Source organism: Dermacentor andersoni, chromosome 1, assembly GCF_023375885.2.
Source record: "Dermacentor andersoni chromosome 1, qqDerAnde1_hic_scaffold, whole genome shotgun sequence".
In the NCBI taxonomy this organism is placed as follows: domain Eukaryota; kingdom Metazoa; phylum Arthropoda; class Arachnida; order Ixodida; family Ixodidae; genus Dermacentor; species Dermacentor andersoni.
The window spans coordinates 322,764,284-322,785,238 of record NC_092814.1 but is presented as its reverse complement, the minus strand read 5'-3'; the positions used below and the strand labels follow the sequence as shown (position 1 = coordinate 322,785,238).

General features: G+C 43.9%; 1 protein-coding gene across 1 annotated transcript; it reads right to left on the bottom strand.

The window, feature by feature from the left end:
• Window positions 1–19,419, bottom strand: LOC129381160 (uncharacterized). Its single transcript, XM_055063795.2, has 6 exons — window positions 18,993–19,419; window positions 15,006–15,082; window positions 12,448–12,574; window positions 6,215–6,288; window positions 4,991–5,114; window positions 1–2,550 (listed from the first exon to the last, which is right to left on the bottom strand). The coding sequence occupies exons 1-6, from the start codon at window positions 19,247–19,249 to the stop codon at window positions 2,106–2,108; spliced, it is 1,104 nt and encodes a 367-aa protein (XP_054919770.2). The 5' UTR covers window positions 19,250–19,419; the 3' UTR covers window positions 1–2,105.
• Window positions 19,420–20,955: the final 1,536 nt, after the last annotated feature.

Here is a 20,955-nt window from a genome sequence, read left to right as displayed (position 1 = left end):
AAACACTTTATTGGGCGAACGTGAACCCACATAACAAGTTACACTTTTGCAGAAAGATAGTTCCAAGCGCATGCGTCGATCGTGCAAGAGCTGATTCACGGCTAACGAGCGTGGCATATTCCTACGTGATTCATCGAAGATCCTATCGTAATAGTTCGTATTTGCATGCCTTCCACAATGTACAACTGTATTCGCATTGTGCGTAGAATTTGATTACACGATGTTTGACTTGAACATAGAAGAAAATATATAATCGACGAGAAACCCCGATAATGTTCTGATGCATGCAGGCGCGTCATGCACTGAGTGGTAACTTAATTGTTAGCCGGTGAAACGCGTTCACAGGAAAAAGTATAAAAGAAGTACGCGTGTCAAGAATGTAAATAAAAACTGTGCCTTCCTTGTCCTGTCACTGCTCGCAGAGATACGTTTGTCACATAAAGCTTAAAAGATTCGATAGCTGTAACTAGAGCACTGTGCTAGATATAACAGACGGCTTCCGAGTGGGTAAAAGACCCCTTCATTTAAGCCACCACAATGAAACGAAAAAAACATTTTCTTAGTTGTAGAATACATGGTATAATGAAGCTCCAAATTATTTGAATCTAATACAGTCTCACTACAGTCATCAGCTTAGTTTATAATATACAGCAAAGATGTTCGGTACGAATGCAAGGGCCAACAAGAGAACCAAGGCAGTCAATAAATTTAACAATTTTAAAGGAATAAAATTTTCCCACGCTTACAATGTGTATATATTGTCGTAAAAGCGTTGTCTGGAAGGCAACAGGGCGTAAGAACACTAATTAATGGCAGTGGTTATTTTTAGTTGGCTGAAATACACTGCTTCCTTTTTAAAATGACTTCCAATGAGATATGTTGCTATCTATCCAGCCTGCAAAATAATTTAGCAGAGGGACCCTCTGCTAAATGATAGAGGTTGTTTGATAGAACAATCAAAACTCCAGGGAAAGCAAAATTCTTTAACGAAACGGAAGTCAAGTATCTTGTGCGGCCATTTCGACCCTCGACTTACACAAAACACAAACTTGCATGCCATGAGGGTTTGTCTTGAAATAAGTTTGCTAAAGCTGCGTTCGTGTATAATACATGCAAGTATGCAAATAGTAAGCGCTGGCCAGGATCTGCAGTATACTTCAACAACGAAGCACTCCGGATACTTCTGGCTACGACGTCTTGTCCCGTTATCTCTAAAAACCAGATGGCATCGTTCACATCATGAATTTACTAGGCCGTTTTAAATTTCATAAGAAGCCAGTCTCTGCACACGATGCGTTTAGTTGGACACTCCTGTGGAAAAATAACAGCGTTGCTTCGCTGCACGGCTTCACTCTTACGTTGGTATGCAACAGCCGCGGGCGAGATATTTGCGCACAAGTCAGAATACTACGGCTGCACATCCATACGTGTCACGAGGTGTGTAACCAGTTGAACGTCGTCTCCAAATGCATCGCCATATAAGGAGCACGTATTATTCTTGCACGGGTATCCATCAAGGGTTTCTTTCTCTGCGAAACGAAATCCACACTGCGTACACTTTATCCCCGTGCATACTCCGGCGGTGACGACTGAGACCTGAGTTGTGTTTAAAGATCGATCACATATTTCGCAAACGAAAGATTTGTCGCTACTATGCCAGTAGAGATTGAATGGTTAGGTACATATTTCACAGACATGCGCTTTTTAGTCTGTGTGAGTGTGCTGGTGTCTACGGAGACTCGCCAACCACGTGAATGATTTACTGTATGTTTTGCAAATGTAGGGTTTCCCGCCTGTATGCTTGCGCATACGGTTACATAGGTGGACAAAGTGCCGGAACGATTGATCACATATTTTGCAAATGTAGGGGTTCTCGCCTTTATGTGTGCGTTTATGGACATTTAGGTAATCAAAACGCCAAAACGATTTTTCACATATTTCGCATTTGTAGGGTTTCTCGTCTGTGTGCGTGCGGTAATGCGCAGCTAGATGATGAGCCCGGTGGAACATTCGACCGCAGGTTTCGCATTTGTGGTGGTCGCCTCTACTCTTCCGGCAATGTTTTACGAACTTTGAATACTTCCCAGACTTCCCAGACGGCGTTTCTACTCTGCGTGCGTGTGCTGATGATTACGAAGAATTTCCGCCCGCGTGAATGATTTACCGCATATTTTGCAAAGGTAGGCTTTCTCACCTGTGTGTATGCGCTTATGCCTATCTAGATGAGCAGACTGCCGGAACGATTTATCACAGATTTTGCATTTGTGGGGTCTCTCGTCCGTGTGCGTGCGGTAATGTTTAGCTAGATAATCAGCCCGGTTGAACAGCTTATCACAGGTTTTGCATTTGTGTTTTTTGCCCCTGCGGTTCCGGCAATGTTCTACAAACTTATACACCTTCACAGACGATTGATCACATGCTCTGCAAGTGTGGGCAGTATCGCTCGTGTGTTCGTTGGCGTGCCCGTGTAATGCATCCTGTCTGCTGGAAACATTGGCACACGCAAAGGACAACTCTTGCTGTTCCATTCCTCCTGTTCCAGTAGCATTCCTGCAAGTAGACGGACATTGGGGCTCAAAAAGTGCGACCTTTGTTACGGGATGACAAAAACATTTCTTTCACTTGAGAGTTCTACAAACTAAATCGCGTTCATAGTAAGAAGGTTTGCACAATCTGATCGTATACTTGCTACCTTTATACGTTCAACGCTCGATTTAGCCTCTAGATTGGCAGAAATTGAACACAAGAGCTTTTGGTAGTCTATGCCGTTAAACTTGAAAACACAAACTACGGTTGGTGGAGTGGAAAATAATAAAAGGTCTTTTATTTATTACATCATGTACAGCCTAAATGTAACCTGTGCAGGCGAGTAGAACTATCTCAAAACGAAGGTTATGTGTTAAATTTACATGCCTTAAAGATTAGAAATGCTCGTGCGTCTTGGACACGTTAACGAGGAGCGATCAATCAAAGGTCCAGAAATGTGCTCTCGGAAGCGAGACATTCGCCAATGAAACAGACCGTATTACCTGAGCTAAAACCTGTTTGCTTTTTTTAGGACCCCTTGCACGTGAGGAGGAGTAATATAAATGGAAGTACTTGAAAGGCGTTCTGTACTACTCGCGTTATCGCTCACAAATACAGGGGAGGGGGCGGGGGGTGGCTGACTCCCTCGTCGGACATATGTCAACATATATATCAAACACATATCGAATAATATAAAATATTTGAGAGTTTTTGAGCACAATGGATAAAATGTGCTGCCGAAGAGTTTTTTTTTTAAGATCCCATTGTCCAAATATACAGTACAACGCCTGCTAAGAGATTTATTAGCAACGGGCGCGAACGGGTAGCTGTCACAAGCGTTCGGCGAAAGACAGCAACCACGAGCTCATGCCGGTGGCGATGGTGCTGTGGCGCAGGCGGCTACTCTTCTTCGTTCCACGCCCATTGAAACGTTCGTCAATGTAACATAAAACACCCGTATTTCTTTCTCTTGATTCCTTGGCCATGGGACTTTTGTTCCTTAATTTCATGAAGTTTGCCTGCGTGGAGCTTCGGCACTGTTGGCGCGCCATCGTTCCTACCGTTTAGAGCAGAAGTGCAAAAAAAAAAAAAAAAGAATAGGACATGCGCACAAGTGCCTCGTGAATGCGCTCTCTCCTGTCTGTTTTTTTTTTCAAATCACTGAACTGTTTGTACTGGATGAGCATTGTTTGCTATATTGCTGTTACTGTGCTCTTTATTCGCTTACCTATATTTATTCTAGTCGTTGTTCACATGGCTCATGGAATGTTATGTTCTGCTTCAATTCATGTGGTGTAACATTGCACGTTTCTATTCTAATTGTGCCCGTTTTGCCCGTATCTAGACCAGATTGCGTACTTAATTTTTACATTGTAACCTTCTTATTCAGCTAAGTAAATAAATGAATAAATAAATATAGAAGTAGGGATAACTGGCCACAGTATTTTGATCTAGGTCGTCGATTTTGAAAAATTTTGAAATAGCTTAGTTAAGAGAAAGAAATTAACTACACGAAACATTGTGTATATATATATATATATATATATATATATATATATATATATATATATATAATGGCGGTTATAATGGCTGCATCTCTTAGAGAATCCTAAGTGGACAACTTTCTTTGTATACATTTCCAGTGTGTGTTAAGTTTGGTTTGGAGAGGATTTCCAAAGCATCTGCTCATAAAATAGCACATTTCAGGGTGCTGCGTAGTACATCAATTTTGTGTGTTAGATGTATAATTAAGTGCCGTTCAGAGAATTGGGGCGTTGGCTGTATTGCTGTATAATTTCTGAATTTTTGATAGGTACGACGTAAACCGACAATGCAATTCCTTACAATATTACAGAATTTTTTTCTAAAATGCCAGAAACTTCAATATTGGTGCAGTGTGTTGTTGAGCAATATGATTTCTCATTTTCAATGTACTTACGTCCAGAGCTGAAGCTTCCTGTTTGCGTCAGCGCCATATTGTTTTATTAAAAGAATTGCTTGAAATTTTCCTTTTTTCCTAGAACTGTTGTTGAATGGAATAATCTTACTGATGACGTTGTAACCCAATGCTCACTGCCGTTGTTTCAGTCACACCTATGTTTAAGTGGCAAGTGATTTACTGTGTGTAATTCAGCAACCGCTTGCATTTGCACGTCGCGAGTGACCTATGTTATGAACCGCTGTATTTTGCACTTAGATTTTTCAATTTCACTTTGTATGCACCCTACTAAAATCCTGAAAACAGGGCTGCAGTATAAATAAATAAATAAATAAATAAATAAATAAATAAATAAATAAATAAATAAATAAAAATAACTGCAGATGACATTTAGCATTTCATGCAACAACACTTTCATCCGTCGCACAAGTTCGTCAGTGCAAGTATAATTGAGCCATCGACAGCGTTCAGTGTCGTCTCAAGAGCTGCTCTATCGAAAGACATGGATAAAATAGTTTGGCTCACCTAGCGTATCTTCCGAAAGTGTCCGATGATTCCTCCATGCGCGCATAGCTTGTGCTGGCCACTAGGCTGCTGTACACCGGATGTGTGAAACGAGTGGTTCCGGTGTCTGTGTTGGGTGTATGCCCTGAAAATAGAGGTGCCTATTTACCATTGAGCGACAACGAGGCTGGAAAGTTCCGTGGTAGCGACGCGCAGAAAGCAAGAGGAGACCCTGACCGCACTGCGGCCGTCTAAAGTGATTCTCTAAATTCAAACAACAAAAGAGGGAAGCCACAACCTGATGCTACGAAAAGGACACGCATGTGTTTCGGGAGTTGCTCATTGCTGTATTCCTTCGTCTTTTCGGCCTTGACCGGAGCTTGGTTGACCTTGCAATTGCTCATTTTTGTCCTCTCGCTTCTTGTCACGCTTTGAGAATGCTTGTGCTCTGTGATAAGCGACTCAGTGCCAGCCGTCGGGGCTGTACGTCATACAAGAAAATGGGACATGCAAACGCATGTACGGAACAATCGCTGCACACCGGATTGCTGCTGGTATTGAAAAATAACATGAAGTAAACTTTCGATCTTTTACCTTTAAAATTGCTATAACAAAATCGGGCTTGCGAAAAAAATCAATTAACCCCAAAAAGCGGTGAATGGTTCACGAAAGAGAAAATTGTCATTTCGTATGATGAAGCCTGGATATCTTCACAAATTAAATGGGTGATCCTCTTATCAGCGCTGAGACAAAGTACACTGACGTTAGCAGAGCAAGGTCATTAAGGTTCGAGAGGATGCCAGCTGGCTTGGCTGTCAGAGTGTAAGGGCGGTTGGTCTCGGGACGTGTGGGTGGAGCTTGCATTCCATTCTTAGGTTGTCACAGTAAATTAGATGAGGCAAAGAATGCTTAGCAATAAAATGATTTAACGGAAGCAAGGAAAGTTTGGCTCAACTGAATAACAAAAAGGTGTATGAATGACATTTACTTAACCATACCTCAGACAGTGGTGATGATGTTTAACGTTGGTGGCACGTTGAAAGTAGTCTGGTGGTCAAAATAAATCTGGGGTCCCTGACTATACGGTGTGCCTCATTAAAATCGTGGTTTAGACACCTAAAACCCCAGAATTCATTCATTCGTGCTGTTTAAATGCATTGTGTGCGATAACATACGTTAGCTTCCTCAATCACCTTGACGGTGAGGCATGGTATACCAGTGACCAAAAAACGTTCCCGCACCTACCACAGTCGGTGGATGTGCCATCAGCCGGCTGGTACTGCGTGTTCCACTGGTCAACACAGGTTGCCTGAGGAATTCTGCAACACAAGACAGATATTCACATGAACACTGAGGCAAGAGTGGTTGAACAAAGATTCTAGCGGAAGCCAACGTTTCGACAAGGGCACACAACAAAACAGGACAAGTTCCTTTGTGGAAACGATTGCCTTCAAAATCTTTAAGGCACACAGGCACATTGCACAGAAGCAATAGACTGCGATCTATAACATCAGAATGAAAGAGGCCATGTGCCAGTATAGACGCAGTCTTCGCGGAAGGGCGAAGCCCTTCCACATTGGTGGCTTTAAATTAGCCACATTGGTGGCTTTAAATTAGAACAATAACGACAGTATGGCTAGTAGTATCTAGACAGTGTAAATCCTAATAACGGGTCACGTACTAACTAAATCAATGTTATACCGGCGAATAAGGACGAAAGATGGCGGCCTGAACTGGTCGGGGAGTTCGCACTTCTATACACAAGCACTGCAACTTGCCGTATTATCGGTACAAGACTGGCTTCTGCACTTGGCCTAGTGGTGGACGTATGATAGCTACGTATCGATCAAGGTGAGAACTCCTCCTCAATCACATGCGGAAATACGGCAGGCTAAATTTAAAAGAACATCAACTTTGATACCATCGACGATCGGCAGTGCTTAATTATCAGAAAAAAAGAAATGGTAGGATTACGCAGTACCTCCCTTCACATTTTGACATAGTTAATGTTTTCTTACTGTGATATCTGCGGTTCAGCAAGTGCTGCCATTACGGTTACCTAATAACTTTCATCTTGTGGCCTTTGAAACGTTTGGTGCAGCTAAAACTATTAAAAATTCAAAAACTGAATTCTGGAGTTTTTATGTACCAAAACCATGATATGTTGTGCACTGTACTGTGGGAGTAGGGATTAATTTTGACAGCTTTGCTTACTAACTGCGCACCTGCGCTACATTGCCACGGTAGACTTAGACATCTGTTTCATTTTAAGAGCTCTCTTTTAGATGACCATCGTGCTCCTCACTATCTGCATATATTTCACAGGGGGAGTGAGTAACCATGGTAACCATCCTGGAAGCGTGTCATTACGTGCAACAGGAGCGCTACATGATGCCTGTTTTTGTTTTGTTTTACTCTGTCCGTGTCCAGTCGCTCTCTAGCAACTATTACGTATGTCATGGCATGCTCCGCCTGCCGAACGCTCAAAACTGCGGATGGAGTACATGTTTCAGGCATCAGAGGTAGCCCTTGCTTGGAGGAATCAGCGAGTACAGGCAGAATTTTGCTACGGGTAGCCATCCATATAGGCTCTTTGTTTCTTTGAAATTAAAATTTTCTAAACGTGGCCTCACCTGGCGATGCCTTCTACAATGGCTGATGCTTGCTCCATGCCTGTGCGGTTTGTGCTGTGCGTTGCGTGACCAATGCTGCTGCTGAACTCCTGGTTCAGGTAACTAGTCCTACCATTGTGACAGCCGTACGGTGCAAAAGTACAGAAAGGTCTTCATTCACCGCTGTGCAAGGGCAATTCAGAGGAAATGAATATTTCTTTCTTATACATAGTGCGAGGCCAGAAGTTTTAGCCGTCGGCGAACTCTACTGCAGTGCTTCCGTAGTCGATGATTTCCTTTCTACAACTAATGTCTTGAATGCAGGCAAGAACTTCGTGCTCGGTGATAAGGATGCCGAGCACAATCTTAATTATTCCGACAGATTAATACGCTCTTTCTCATAATGCGAACACAACATGAAAGTGTCCTAAGGAAAATAGGACATATCGATGTCTTGTGCGTGCGACCCTTGACCCAGTATATTTGCATGATTATCTACTAATACGCGCATTAGATGCGTCATGCAGTTCTTGCTTTTACCGAAACTATTTGTTGACTTCGCACGTTACAGACGAGGACAAAGAAAAATGGAGAGAACACATTTCTACCGAGGCATTATAATTTTTGGTTTGAATCCAGATCAGAGATTCTTGACCTACTATGATACACATATGCGTTAGCCAACGATGTACTCACCTTTCAGAAACTGGTTATTCGAACCCCATTTGGCCACTCTGCGGCTAAACTTCCTATGCACAGGCGGTAGGCAATGTATATTTAGCAACTCATTGAGAAATCGAAAACGGCTGTCCTCGCCAATGTTCCGGTGTATTCCATCAATACACTATAGGACAAGTTTAAAAAAGAGTTCTCAATGCGCATATGTTAGAGTCGTATTGCAGACAGCAGATCTGCCTGGAAAGAAATGCTGAAGTGTTAATTCACGGGGAAACGCCACTAAACGGTGCAACGGAAAGCATCAAAATGTGTTAAAAGTTCTGGCTGTGTGGATAGCGCTGCAAGGATTGTAGCTAGTAGCACATCTTCCCTAAGTGCGCAGAAATTGCCGGAAATTTAAGAAAAAGAATACGGGAGAGATTAAAAGGAGAGAATACGGCGCAAGCCTCCTCATGATGGGAGCAGGTTCCCTACAGAACAATGAAGGGAACCTCCTGAATACGCCTTTATACACCTCAATACACCTTTATATACACCTTTATTTGCAATCTGAATTTGAGAAAGACGGCTAAGAATGGTAATCGCATTGTTACACTCACATGCCATATTGCCTACGCCTTTGTACGCCAGAAAACATTAAACGCGGATTCCCAACCAGAGAGCTTAAAATTTGAGTTGCAATAACTTTGACTTCCAAAGAACTACAGTGCGGTAGAAGAGACGTAATTTAAGGAGCTCATTTTTATAGTCCAGCACACTCACTTTCGCTAGTCACGCCGTTAAACTCTCAGCGTGCATCAGTCAGTGTTACGAAAGAGGTTGCACAGATACCGGCATAACGAGAAATGCTTGTTGTATCCATAGACTGCTAATCGCCTTACAGAAAAGCGCATTCAATTTGGAAGGCTGTTGTATCAGCAATGTGTAGACTTTCTTGTTAATAGAGCGTTATAATTTCCAGGTGGTGGCTCGCTTATTGGAAATCGTTGGGTACTTCTATTCTTAATGCGATTAACGCTGCTGAAGTCTTCAGAAGCATATAGTGGGGATACATGATAAAGATTTGTGCTAACAGAGTGACAGAACTAGCGAAGAATTTTGTCGTATTTAGTTACGTTTATATAATTTTGGAATGTTTACTCTGCAGTTGTTGCTTGACTTCCTGGGTATAAAATAACCAAGAGTTTCAGTATAAATTTATTTGCAAATTGTATGCTTTAACTTTTGCATTCGGCCGCACTGGGATATGGCGGCTGCTCGTAACATGATATACGTGAACAATTCTCACGCTCTGCCAAAAACGTTACAGCACCGGTACGACCCTCCGGTAAAGACATATTAAACGCCACCCTAATTGAAAATCACATACTGCAGTGATATCAAAACAGTTTTTTCTCTTCTAAGTTTGATCGGTTCAAAGAAAAATGAATCATTGCTGTAGCTCGATGGACCCACTGAGATTCTGCTTGCTAAACAAAATTGTAGACCAATGGTCAAGCACTGATTCCAGTTACGAGTGAACTGATCATGGCATGGAACGTAGAGTCTCGGATTCTGACGTGACCACCTAGTAGCATACACTGGCAATTCGGTCATATAAGTACAACTTTGTTCAAGAACTTAAACTGCGTAGGTGTGGTATGAATTTGCATGTATTCCCATCAGCACAGACCGAGCGAGAGCAAAGACAGGAAAGGCAGGGTGGTCAACCAGACGAGCACCCGGTGTGCTAACCCACAGGGGGGTGAGGGAATGGGGGGACACATTTCTTTCTAAGGACAGTGATGAAGTGGTTCATGCACAAACTGTCCTGGCGCCGCTGGTAATGTGCCTCCTTAAACACAATAAGTGCACCGCTTCCACGGAACATGTTGGGGCTATCTCCCATGTTGTCAAGGCGAGTGACCATCGACTACTTACCGTCGATGTTGTAAGTCCAGTCGGGTATTGACCTGTGCTGCATGTTCCATTGGTAATGCCACGCGGGGCGAGAGATTATGCAAATAATGTAGCTATTGCTGTTGGACACTTGCAGCTGTGGCAAAACACTTGGAATGATTTCTTTTTCAAACAAAGTTTGGAAGAAGCAAAGTACTCATTTGTAAACTCGCTGCCTGAAATGTTTCGTTCTCAGTAAAGACACGCCATGCTTGCTGGTATAGGACGAACGGAATACTCGAGGTAATACTGGTGCAGGACACAAATCCACCATACTCGAAATGGCATCTTGACTTCCACGAACATTGTCAGCTTAACTGTTATAGTACTTACAACATGTATGATGCGTCCGCATGCAGTTTGCTATATACGTTCTCCATTTGCCGCAGTCGCAGAATCCTAAGAATAATTTTGAAATAAAAATTTTGCTCCATGGAACAATTTTTCTATAAATAAATCAGGTTAAACCATAAAACTGACACTGTGCGGATGGTTTTTGCAATGCTGATGCAAAGCAGCGCTTATTTTAGCAAATTTCCCCTTTGTACCCGGCTGTTGTCATACAGCATCGCCGCGGAGAATAAAGTTTTCACGCTAATTACATTCACGATCCATGGATACTGGTTATCTATGAGAAAGATATCGCATCTTAGGTAGTACTTGAAATTATGGACTTAATTACTTGCTCTTGACACAAAAGAGATTTTGTCTCTTAGCCATGTGTTAACTTGAATAATTCAGAACGAGAGGATGCATTCGAATGACTTGCCGACCAACGAAGATGGAGTTCATAAAGATTTCTTTGCAAGTGATGCTAAGTTTGCTACTGCTATACCACTCGCAGTTGTCTATCTGAGAACTCGTTGAAAGATCAAGTTTATTGTGAGAACAGCATGAAAAAAAATATGAGTCACTTTGGCATAGGCCATAGATGGTGAAGGTTAATGTTTGCGCGCTCCAGAGAGCCATCAAATTACTCGACATTTTCATTCGAATGCACTGTTGCTTGTGAATACTTAGTATTATTCTGATGGGGCACACCTTTGCAATTTTATAATAGCACGCGGACGTCTACCGGACTGCAATCAGCGCTGTATGACAAAGTGAATCAGTGAAATACCAAAAACGCACGCGCGTAAGTGAGAAATGTCGCCCGGAGCAAGTGCCCTCTGTCACGCGACAGATTTTTCCCATATCACCTTCCACTGTTATTTTTTCCCTTCTTTTTATTTTTGTGGTGAAGTCTTACACTGACACATGCTTAAAGCCACGTCTAGTTGGGCAGTCGTTGAACAGGGGGCGAAGTACAGACAAGCGTATTGACGTTACTTTTACCGTTTACTTCTAGCCCTCTCAATGGAAATAAAGAAGAAAGGGCAAAATGGGATGAAAGTGGGCGGTATGGGCTGGTTAGGGTGCTGCATCTTCTTTACACAAGCATTGAAACTTGCCGCCTTTTAGGTACACGACTCGCATGTGCTGTGGGCCTAGCGTTTGACCTACCTCTCAATGACACGCAGAAGTACGGCAGGCTACATTTAAAGGAATTTGTACGGTGGGATTATCAACTACAGGGAAGGCGTATGTACCACAAAAAGGCAGGATTATGCAATACATCCCTTGGCATTTTGATATACTTAATGTTCTCTAATGATATATCAGCGGCTCAGCAATTCCTTAATTTACGGCTACCTAATAATTTTCTTCTTATGTCCTTTTAAACGTTTGGTGGACGCAAAAATATAAAAAAGTGCAAAAACTGAATTCTGGGGCTTTTATGTAGTAAAACCACGATCTCATTATGATGTGCGCTGCAGTGTGGCAGTACGGATGAATTTCGACCGCTTTGCTTGCTACCTGAATACCCAAGCTACATTACCTTGGTAAATTTAGACATCCTCTGTTTCATTCTTTGCGCATTCCTTTAGATGAGAATGTTGATCCTCGCTATCTCCATATATACCATAAGGGGGAGTGAGTAACCAGGTAACCAACCTGAAAGACTTCCTTTACCTGTGATATAATTGCAACATGCTGCCTAAATCTTTTTCACTATGCCCATTACTATTACGTATGCTAATGGCAACTCCGCCAGACGAATGCTTCAAACTTCTATGAAATGGCTGTTTCAAGCATCAGTGCTAGCACTCCACAGAAAAATAAAGAGTAGAAGCATAATTGTTCCACGGGTAGCATTCCCTGCCCTCTTTGAGTTGCTTTGCAATGAAACTTTTCTAAATGTAGGCTTACGTGGCGCCATCTTCTAAAATTGGTGTTGATTCTTCTATGCCAGCGCGGCTTGTGCTGGACCTTTCATGATCGATGCTGCTGCTGGACCCCAGAAGCAGGTAAGTAGTGCTTGCATTGTCAATGACACCTGTATGGCACAAAAGTACAGCAAATGTGTTCATTCGCCGCTGTGCAAGGACAATTCATATGAAGTGAATATTTCATTCTGATAGATGGTGCGAGGCGAATAGAATTTAGTGGTACGTGAACCCTATTGATGTGCTTCCGTACGCAGCGCTTTTTGTTTCTGAAACTCGGTCTTAAATACACGCAAGAACTTTGCGGCCTTGAGGGAGCCGAGCACGACCAAGATGGCGCAATGTTGAATTCTGAAGATTATTCGGACGGAATACAATATGTCGGTGTCTTCTGCGTGCAACCCTTGACCGAATATATTTGGCTGGGTGATCTACTATAAGCGCATTAGATACGTCATTACCTTCTTGCTTTTTGCTCAACTATTTCGAGCAGTCAACATAACACGTTGAGGGAGTGGGCAAATAAATGTGAGTTGACGCATTTCGACCGAGCGATTATACTTTTGCTGTTGGGAGCCTGCCCAGAACATATTCAACTCTTATGGTACATACATGCGTCATCCAACGACGCACTTGTCTTCGAGAAACGTAAAGCGCGAGAGTTTCAAAAGGCCAAAGAATATGGGAGAATTCTCCAGATAACCATCTACGTTAGTGCAATGAGCATTAAAACAACAAAGCTTATATTGTATTATGCATAATATATATATATGTATAATGTGTATATTGTATATCGTAATAATTAATAGTGGTTATCGCTTTATCGCACCCACCCGGCACAGTTTACACCTTCAAGAACCCCAGAGAAAAATTTATAAACGCACCTTCCCAACCGCAAAAATTTGAGTTTTAGCATCTCTGACCTAGAATGAACTACAATACTGTTGCATAGGCGTATATTTGGGGCGCTCATATTTATTATCCAACATACTTACTTTTATAAATAGCACCGCCAAAGTCGCAACGTGCATCAGTCACAGTTATGAAGAAGGAGGAGGAGGATGAAACGGAAGAAAAAAGAAGTTGGGAGTTGAACCAGACACACGTCCGGTTTGGTACCCTACACCGGGGAAGATTGTCAAGAGTAGAAAGGAGGTTAAACAGATGCTGGGAAAACAGAAATCGCTTGAGGAATCGAGAGAATGGTAATCACCTTAGAAAAAAAGTAGACGTATAGAGGGCCGGTTTCTCAGCATGACGTCAGTTTTATTGTTACCGAAGCGTTATAATTTTGATGTAGTGGCACACTCAGCGGAAATCGCTGGCTACTATGATTGTTAACCTGTTAACGCGAATAAACTTTATGAAACATTTAGAAGCGTGTAATTTGGTTAGTAGGTAAATATTTATGGTAACAGAACGCGAAGAACTATACAACAATTTTGTGTCTGTTTGCATTACATTTTCATTAAATTTCTAATGTTTATGCTGCTGTTGTTGCTTGGATTCCTTGGCTCAAGAGAGAGAGCAAATAATAAATTATAGGTAAGGAGGTTAACCAGGACTGAGCCCGGTTGGCTACCCTTGACTGGGGAAAGGGAAAACGGGACAGAAGGATTAAATGAAGAAGAGAAATTGCACTGGGGATATCATTCGGTCACTCAGTCCGGATCACTGACGTTGACTCAATCCGGCAGCTTTCAAATATCACAGCAGCGCTTTTGTTGCCTTTTGTAGCTACGATATGCGAGGCCATGGTCTCATGGTCTTGTTAAAGTTGAATGGTTTTCTATCTAACTGAGATCTGTTCAGAGGTCATGTCTCATTTTCAAAGGATGGCCAGAAGCACAGTGTATGTTCTATAGTGGCATAAAGGAACCACGAGCTTCAGTATAAACTGTTTTGGCCGGCCCTAAATTGTATGCTGTTTCTTCTGCATTCGGCCGCCGCGCGATATGTCGGCTAATGATAACATGCTATGCGTGGGCGATTCTCACGCTGTTCTGAAAACATGACAGTACCGTTTCGACCCTCCGTATAGGCATCTGAAACGCCGCCCTGACTGCAGGTCAAATTGTGCATTCGCATGCAAACATTTCTGTGTCTACTAAATCTGGTCGCTTCAAGGGAAAAATATTGTGGCGGTAGCGCGACGATCCTACCAAGATTTTCTTTGGAAAATAAAGTTGTATACCAATCGTCGCGCTCTGATTGAAATTATGAGTTGTTAAATGATCAGGGCATGCATATTAGTAGGGGTCTCGGCTTGTGACACGACAACCTAGGAGCGAGCCCCCGCAATTCACCGATAAGAGAATTCGCTCAGAAACTCGAACTGCCTAGCTTTGGTATTAACCTGCATGTATTCACATCAACACAAATTTCTTACTATGGGCAGTGATGAGGTGGTTCATGTATGAAAGCGACTTGGTGGCGCTGGTAACGTGCCTGCTTATACGCAATAAATGCACTGCTGCTACAACGGACGTAGGGGCTATTTCCCATGTTCGTGGTAAATGCGAGTGAACATCGCCTACGTACCGCCGACGTCGTAAGCCCCGCGCGTTATTGGCCTGGGCTGTGTGTTCCACTGGTAATGCCAGGTGTCGTCAGAAATGCTGCAAATTGTAAAGGTATTCTTGTTAGACACATCTGTGACAAAAAAAAGTTGGAACGATGTTTTAATTAAAGAACGTTCGGCAAACGCACAGTACTGTTTCGTAAACACGCTAATTGCAATGCTTCGTTCTGATTAAAAGACAGTTTTTTGGCTGGCATAGGACCAACGGCGCAAGGCGCAATGTCTGCTGCAGGGCACTCATCCAGTATAGCGGAAACGGCACCTACCTTGACTTGCACGAACACTGTCAGCTTAACTGCTAGAGTGCTTACTATGAGTACGATTCCTATCATATGTTGTGGGGTATATAAAATGCGCACTCCACTTGCCATGGTGACAGAATCCTAACAATAATTTGGGAATAAAATATTTTGCTCCATGGTACAATAATATGCAATAGCAAACAGTTTGAAGGATAAAAATGACGCTGCGTAGATGGTTTCTGTAGTTGTGATGCAAGCCAGCGCTCATACTAGAAAAATAGCCCTTTGTACCCGCTTCTTGTGCTTCTGTATCGACGCGGTGAATGTAGCGTGTTCACGATAATTACAACTATGAGTCCAGTATCTTCGAGTTATGAGGAACATATCGTATTTTAGATATTTGCAAAAATGCACCTAAATGACTGGCCCTATATGCAAAACGTAGCCAAGTCTTAGTTTTCAAGAATTCAGACCGGAAAGATGCATTCGAACGAATTGAGGTTCAACGACGATGGAGTTCATAAATATTTCTCGGCAAACGATGCTATGTTTGCGTCTGCTATGCCACTCGCAGCTGCATATCCGAGATTTTCTTGAAGGAGCAAGTTTATTGTGAGAACGGCATGAAAAAATATGACAGCCACATTAACATATGCCAAAGTGGGTAAAGGCAAAACTCTGTGCGCTCAAGAGACATCAATCAAATTACTTGACATTCTCATTCGAATGCATTGCTACTTCTTATTACTTGTTTTTTCCCGCTGAAGGCAATGGGATCGAGCGCCCTAATTAGAGCTACTTTATAAAATTGTGCCTTCGCCCTAACTAAGACCAAAAATCGTGGGTCCGCCTTCCAGCAAAGGTTGTTAGTTCGAGTACCCGAAATAATTCTATATTTATTACCTGCGCTTTGTCTGGCATGATTAGCGGAGGCGATGTGGCAGCGACTGGAAGAAGGTGGCGTCTTCTGTACAAATACAACGCGACCTTGAAACATATCTAAGGCTGTCGGCTTAAAAATGTCCGATGACAGATGCAATGCACAGCACGAGCGTAGCTGAAAAGCGACGCGCTAGTGCAATTGCTCACCAATGGATAAGGGTACTGTAGAATACCATTACTTTCCACTTCTTTATCGCTGTAGTATAAAGCCGCCCAAGTTTGCTCTAATGAAAATGATTTGGAGCCCTGTATTCTAAATTTCATTGGTAAAAGAACCCCTAAAAAAAACCAGAATGGGCTCACCGACCAAACTACTCCGAGCGGGAAATGGGTCAGCTTGCGCAACAGCGCGTATTTCCTTTAATACGTATTGGTGGCGCTTAGGCAACACAGGCAAACGGACAAGCAATCCTTTTAAAGCAACCTAGGCCTTTTCCTCCACGGGACTTATGTTTGCTAAAAATAAAGTGTTTGGCGGGACCTACCCACTTGGTGAGAGTTTTCGTTTATGTGGCAAATTACAGTATTTTTGAGCACTTTGACGTGTCATCCAGAAAGTACTACCGTGAGCAATCTGAGCGGGAAAAGAGGAGCGCATGTCAGATAGCCTCGAACCGTGGTATGGGCTATACGCGGGGCACACCGTCGGAAACAAAGTGGAAAGGTGGACACTGTTCTAATAAATCTTGGCCCTACCACCGTGCGTCTATATATGCAATGTGCCCCAACATCGAACATCGCCAGGGCACATTGATAAAGCGGTTTGATACTGCGGTTATGGTAACTTTAGTCACCGAAGCGTGGCCAATAACAGGGGAGTTCCAAAGCGCGAGACACACGGTCCGATTTGGTGTCCGATCCGGCGTCCGACGCGCCGGAAAGGCAGCCGGAATCGAGGTGTTTTGCCGTGCCGAAGCGCCGGATCGGACGTCCGGCGTGCGACAATACTGGCAAAATTTCATCGTCCGACGCGTACGATAACCGCACTTTCGTTTGGCCACAGCCAATGACAGCTCGGCTGGCATGTGACGATCTCTGACGTTCCATCCACCTTGGCGGCGCTGGCTGGCCGGTTTCTAGCCGTCTTTTTTTCCCTTGCCTGCTACAGTTTGTTTCGGACATGAAATAGTTACCAGTTCAGTAAAATTATCTCGAACGTGTGCCTAGTATGCAACGCAGTGCCTAGTACACTAGCACTAAGCTACTTGCGAGATCGGGAGCCGCGACACGAGGGCATTTCACGGGCAGACAGCACACACCGACCGTCCGAGCGAGGCTGCTCGCTTCGCTTGCACGTTTGCCCTTCGCAACGACTGCGTCGAGTAAACCAATTGTATTTAATTACGGGCGACCTAAGCTTCCATTGTTAATTGTTTTGGCAAAAATATGCGCTCTTCGTCGAGCTCGGGCTGGATCGCAAGCGCCGTCGTCGGCAGCGTCCTCCTAGCTAGGCCTACCGGCCCTGTCCCTGGCAGTTAGCGGAGCCGTCAGTGGACAACGCGCGGTCGTCAAGTGTTCTGTCACTCGCAGGGGCATAATTTTATTGACAGTGTTCGCCTAAAGCGAAGCAGTGTTGTGCAGAGTTGTTTATATTGCGTTTCTCGACGCGGATATGAAGTCAAGCCGGGGGGCTGGATCTGGGCGGCGCTTACGCGCCGCTAGATCTTTCGGATGCACGCACCGTGTGCCCAGAATCGTCGTATGCCGCGTGCCGGAGCATTCAGCGCCGCACGCCGGATCGGACGCCGAATCGTACCGTGTGTCTCCTGCCTAATGCGTAAGCATTCTAGAGCTACTTCGCTGGGAAATCTGTCGGTCTGCCTGTAAAGCGTCACACCATGCGCTCCATAAGATATGCATCAAGTCCTACGGGGTGTATCTGAAAATACCGTATGCTAAAGGCAGGAACGGGCGCCTTAGAGCTGCGCTCAAAAATATACCAAAAGCATGAAAGAAAAAGCATGACCAGCTGTAAGTCAGTGTGACGCATAGCCGTATTAACGGCTGACGGCGGCCAATGAAATTCCGTCTGCTATCGTTTTCGAAAAAAATCGGGCTTAGTGGGAGTGCTAACAGTTAGCGCAAGAGCGTCTTCCTGTCCCTTCTGTTTGGGACAGCGCTATCCGCGTATCGCTCTAGTTCGGTTTCTAGGATATTTGCAGGCCATTCGCATATTCCCGCTCATATTGCTCACAATAGTACTCACCAATTCAGCAAATCAAGCTAGGTAGTGCGCTTAAAACTTACAAAATCCTACGTTCTTCGCGCCAGAACCGGAACCTGATAAAACACATGCCACAACGGAAACTGCATATAGACTTTCACCACCGGGGATTCCGTAACGAGCTCGTAAATGCAGGTAAGCACGAGCCTTTTTGCAGTGCGCTTTCATCGAAATACGGCGGTCGCATTCGTAATTGTACCCGGGACTTAGAGCTACACCACCCAATGGCTAGTGTACAGTGCAATAATCATACACAAGCGAAAAATATTTTATTTGTTGAATAAATTCGTTTCGCGTTGTGATAAGTTTTATCCCGAACGCTCAACAGCTGACTTTGCGCTGTACATGACAATACTTCCGCACAGCCCCTGCATTGATGCGTCTATGCCTAAGAATGTCCCCAATTTAGAAACTTCAGTTGGCCGTCAACAAAGGCCTGGTATAGGTGGGAACAAATGTACAGATGTAGAAGCCTATTAACCGGGTCATGTCTAAGGATAACAGTATTTGATGAAAAATTGACAAGCGGAGAAGCTCACGTTGGGTAGGCGCCAAAAGAAGCACCCTGGTTGCCACGGTTTGCGCTTGGCGTTGCTTCGTCTGTGAAGCTGAACACTGCAGGCGTATATTCGTTGCTTCTTCCGTAAGCCATGCCTGATGTTGCGATGCCAACTAACTGGCGTGTATTCACGAATACGCGATGTTGAAGCTCCGCGCATGCGCACTCAATGCCCAAATGGAACGGAAGCAAATAAAGCTTTTGCAGTTCGGGATTTCGAATAAATTGACAACGCATATATGAAAAATCGAGACGACAGGGTGCGCCACTAGGTTGATCCTAAACTAGAAATCTTTGAATGATAGCAGAGGCACACCGATTACCCGTGCAGTCTTTCCGGTAAATCAGCTAACCAAACTAACCGTCACCTCAAAAAAAAAAAAAGTTAGCGTTCATAAGAAGACATAATTGCTATTTTTCATGCTCGAATCAAAATGAAGTGCGCAGCTTGCAGGGCAGAAATAGTTGCTCGTTTAAGGACTCGTGAAAGAATAGTCGGTATACAAGTTAAGTTAGTCCGAACAAGCGTACGATTAGCAGGTGTGGCAATTGTGATTCGCAGGCTCTGTTCAAACCAAAAAACATAGTTCGTATCGCCTGACGGGGGGCGCTCACTTTGTTCTGTTATCCAGAAATTGCAGTGCTGCCTTGCCACTTCTTAGAAATAAAGAACTCCAAATGCTTCCCGCTTTCCGCGCTTCTTCGGTGACGAACGCTCTTGCATCGCGCATAGCCGCTGCTCAGTCAGTGTTCGAGCACTAGGGAAAGTTTCGCGTCCAGGTCATTGATTGGGGCATTTCATTCCGACCAAGACGAGCGCAGTAGTCGTTAAATGTAATATGCTGCTGATCCCTGCCAACTTTATAGATGTGTCGCACAACATTTAATCAAATATGGTATACAACAAACCAAGGGCGACCGCTTTATCGCGCTGCAAATATGATGGCATCTGATGACGGAGCCGCCAACAGAAACAAGCCAAGTCTGTTGTCGAGCCACTTTTTGCTGTGCTTTGGCCGTCTGCGCACTCAAACCTACTTTTCTCGCCGTCGTTTGAACCGCAAGTAGTACAGGCTTAATTTACTCGAACTTTCAGAGCATCATGAAAATGGTGGCGGTATAAAAGAATTCTCGCCGCATAAAACACAAATGGATTGCGAGGGCAAATCGAGGTGAGCTTGGACGTCGATCGTTTGAAGTTTGTTGTACATCGCGTTGTCTGTGGGCGTGCCATTTCTATGCGCAGCAGCTACCCGATGCTGCATTAGAAATACACTATAGGGAGCATCAACACGTGATTTGAACACGCTTAAGGCTCAGACCATGCTTGTTTACTTCCATCCGGTGCATGCGCTCAAAAAGCTCACTAATAAAGTGATTTTCATTGTTGGAATGTTTCATGTCGGCAGTCATGTCTGTTTTTATTGCGTAACGAGCGCTAAAAAGTACACGGCAGGCACGACATGTCGCGATCACAAAAAGTCGCGTTCCCAAGACGGCGGCTTGTAGTCTGCTTCCGGCGCACTAGGAAAAGTCACGCTGGTGACATCACGAGTGAAAAGCGAGCAGACTTTCATTTATATCTTGTAGGCGTGGCTTTGCCCAGGAAAACAGCTAGGCAGATGGCTGAAAAAACTGCGTTGCACTCACGAAGGATACTTCGCATTAAAATACAGGCGCGCCCTTGCATCCCAGGCTCCTTTCTCGCGTTACCGTAAGTGCTGCGGGCACTGTAGATGACGGAATTCCTGCACGCTTCGATCATAAGTTAAACGCCTATTTTGTGTTCAGAAAGATGCGCATTCAGAGCATGATTATCAAGAAACAGAGCAGCACAATGAAGTTAGTTGCGACGCTTTAAACTGGAATGTCTGTCTACATGCTATTTTTCCAGCCCGAATAAGAGCCGGACTCACGGCACTGACATAGCATCTAAGCCACAT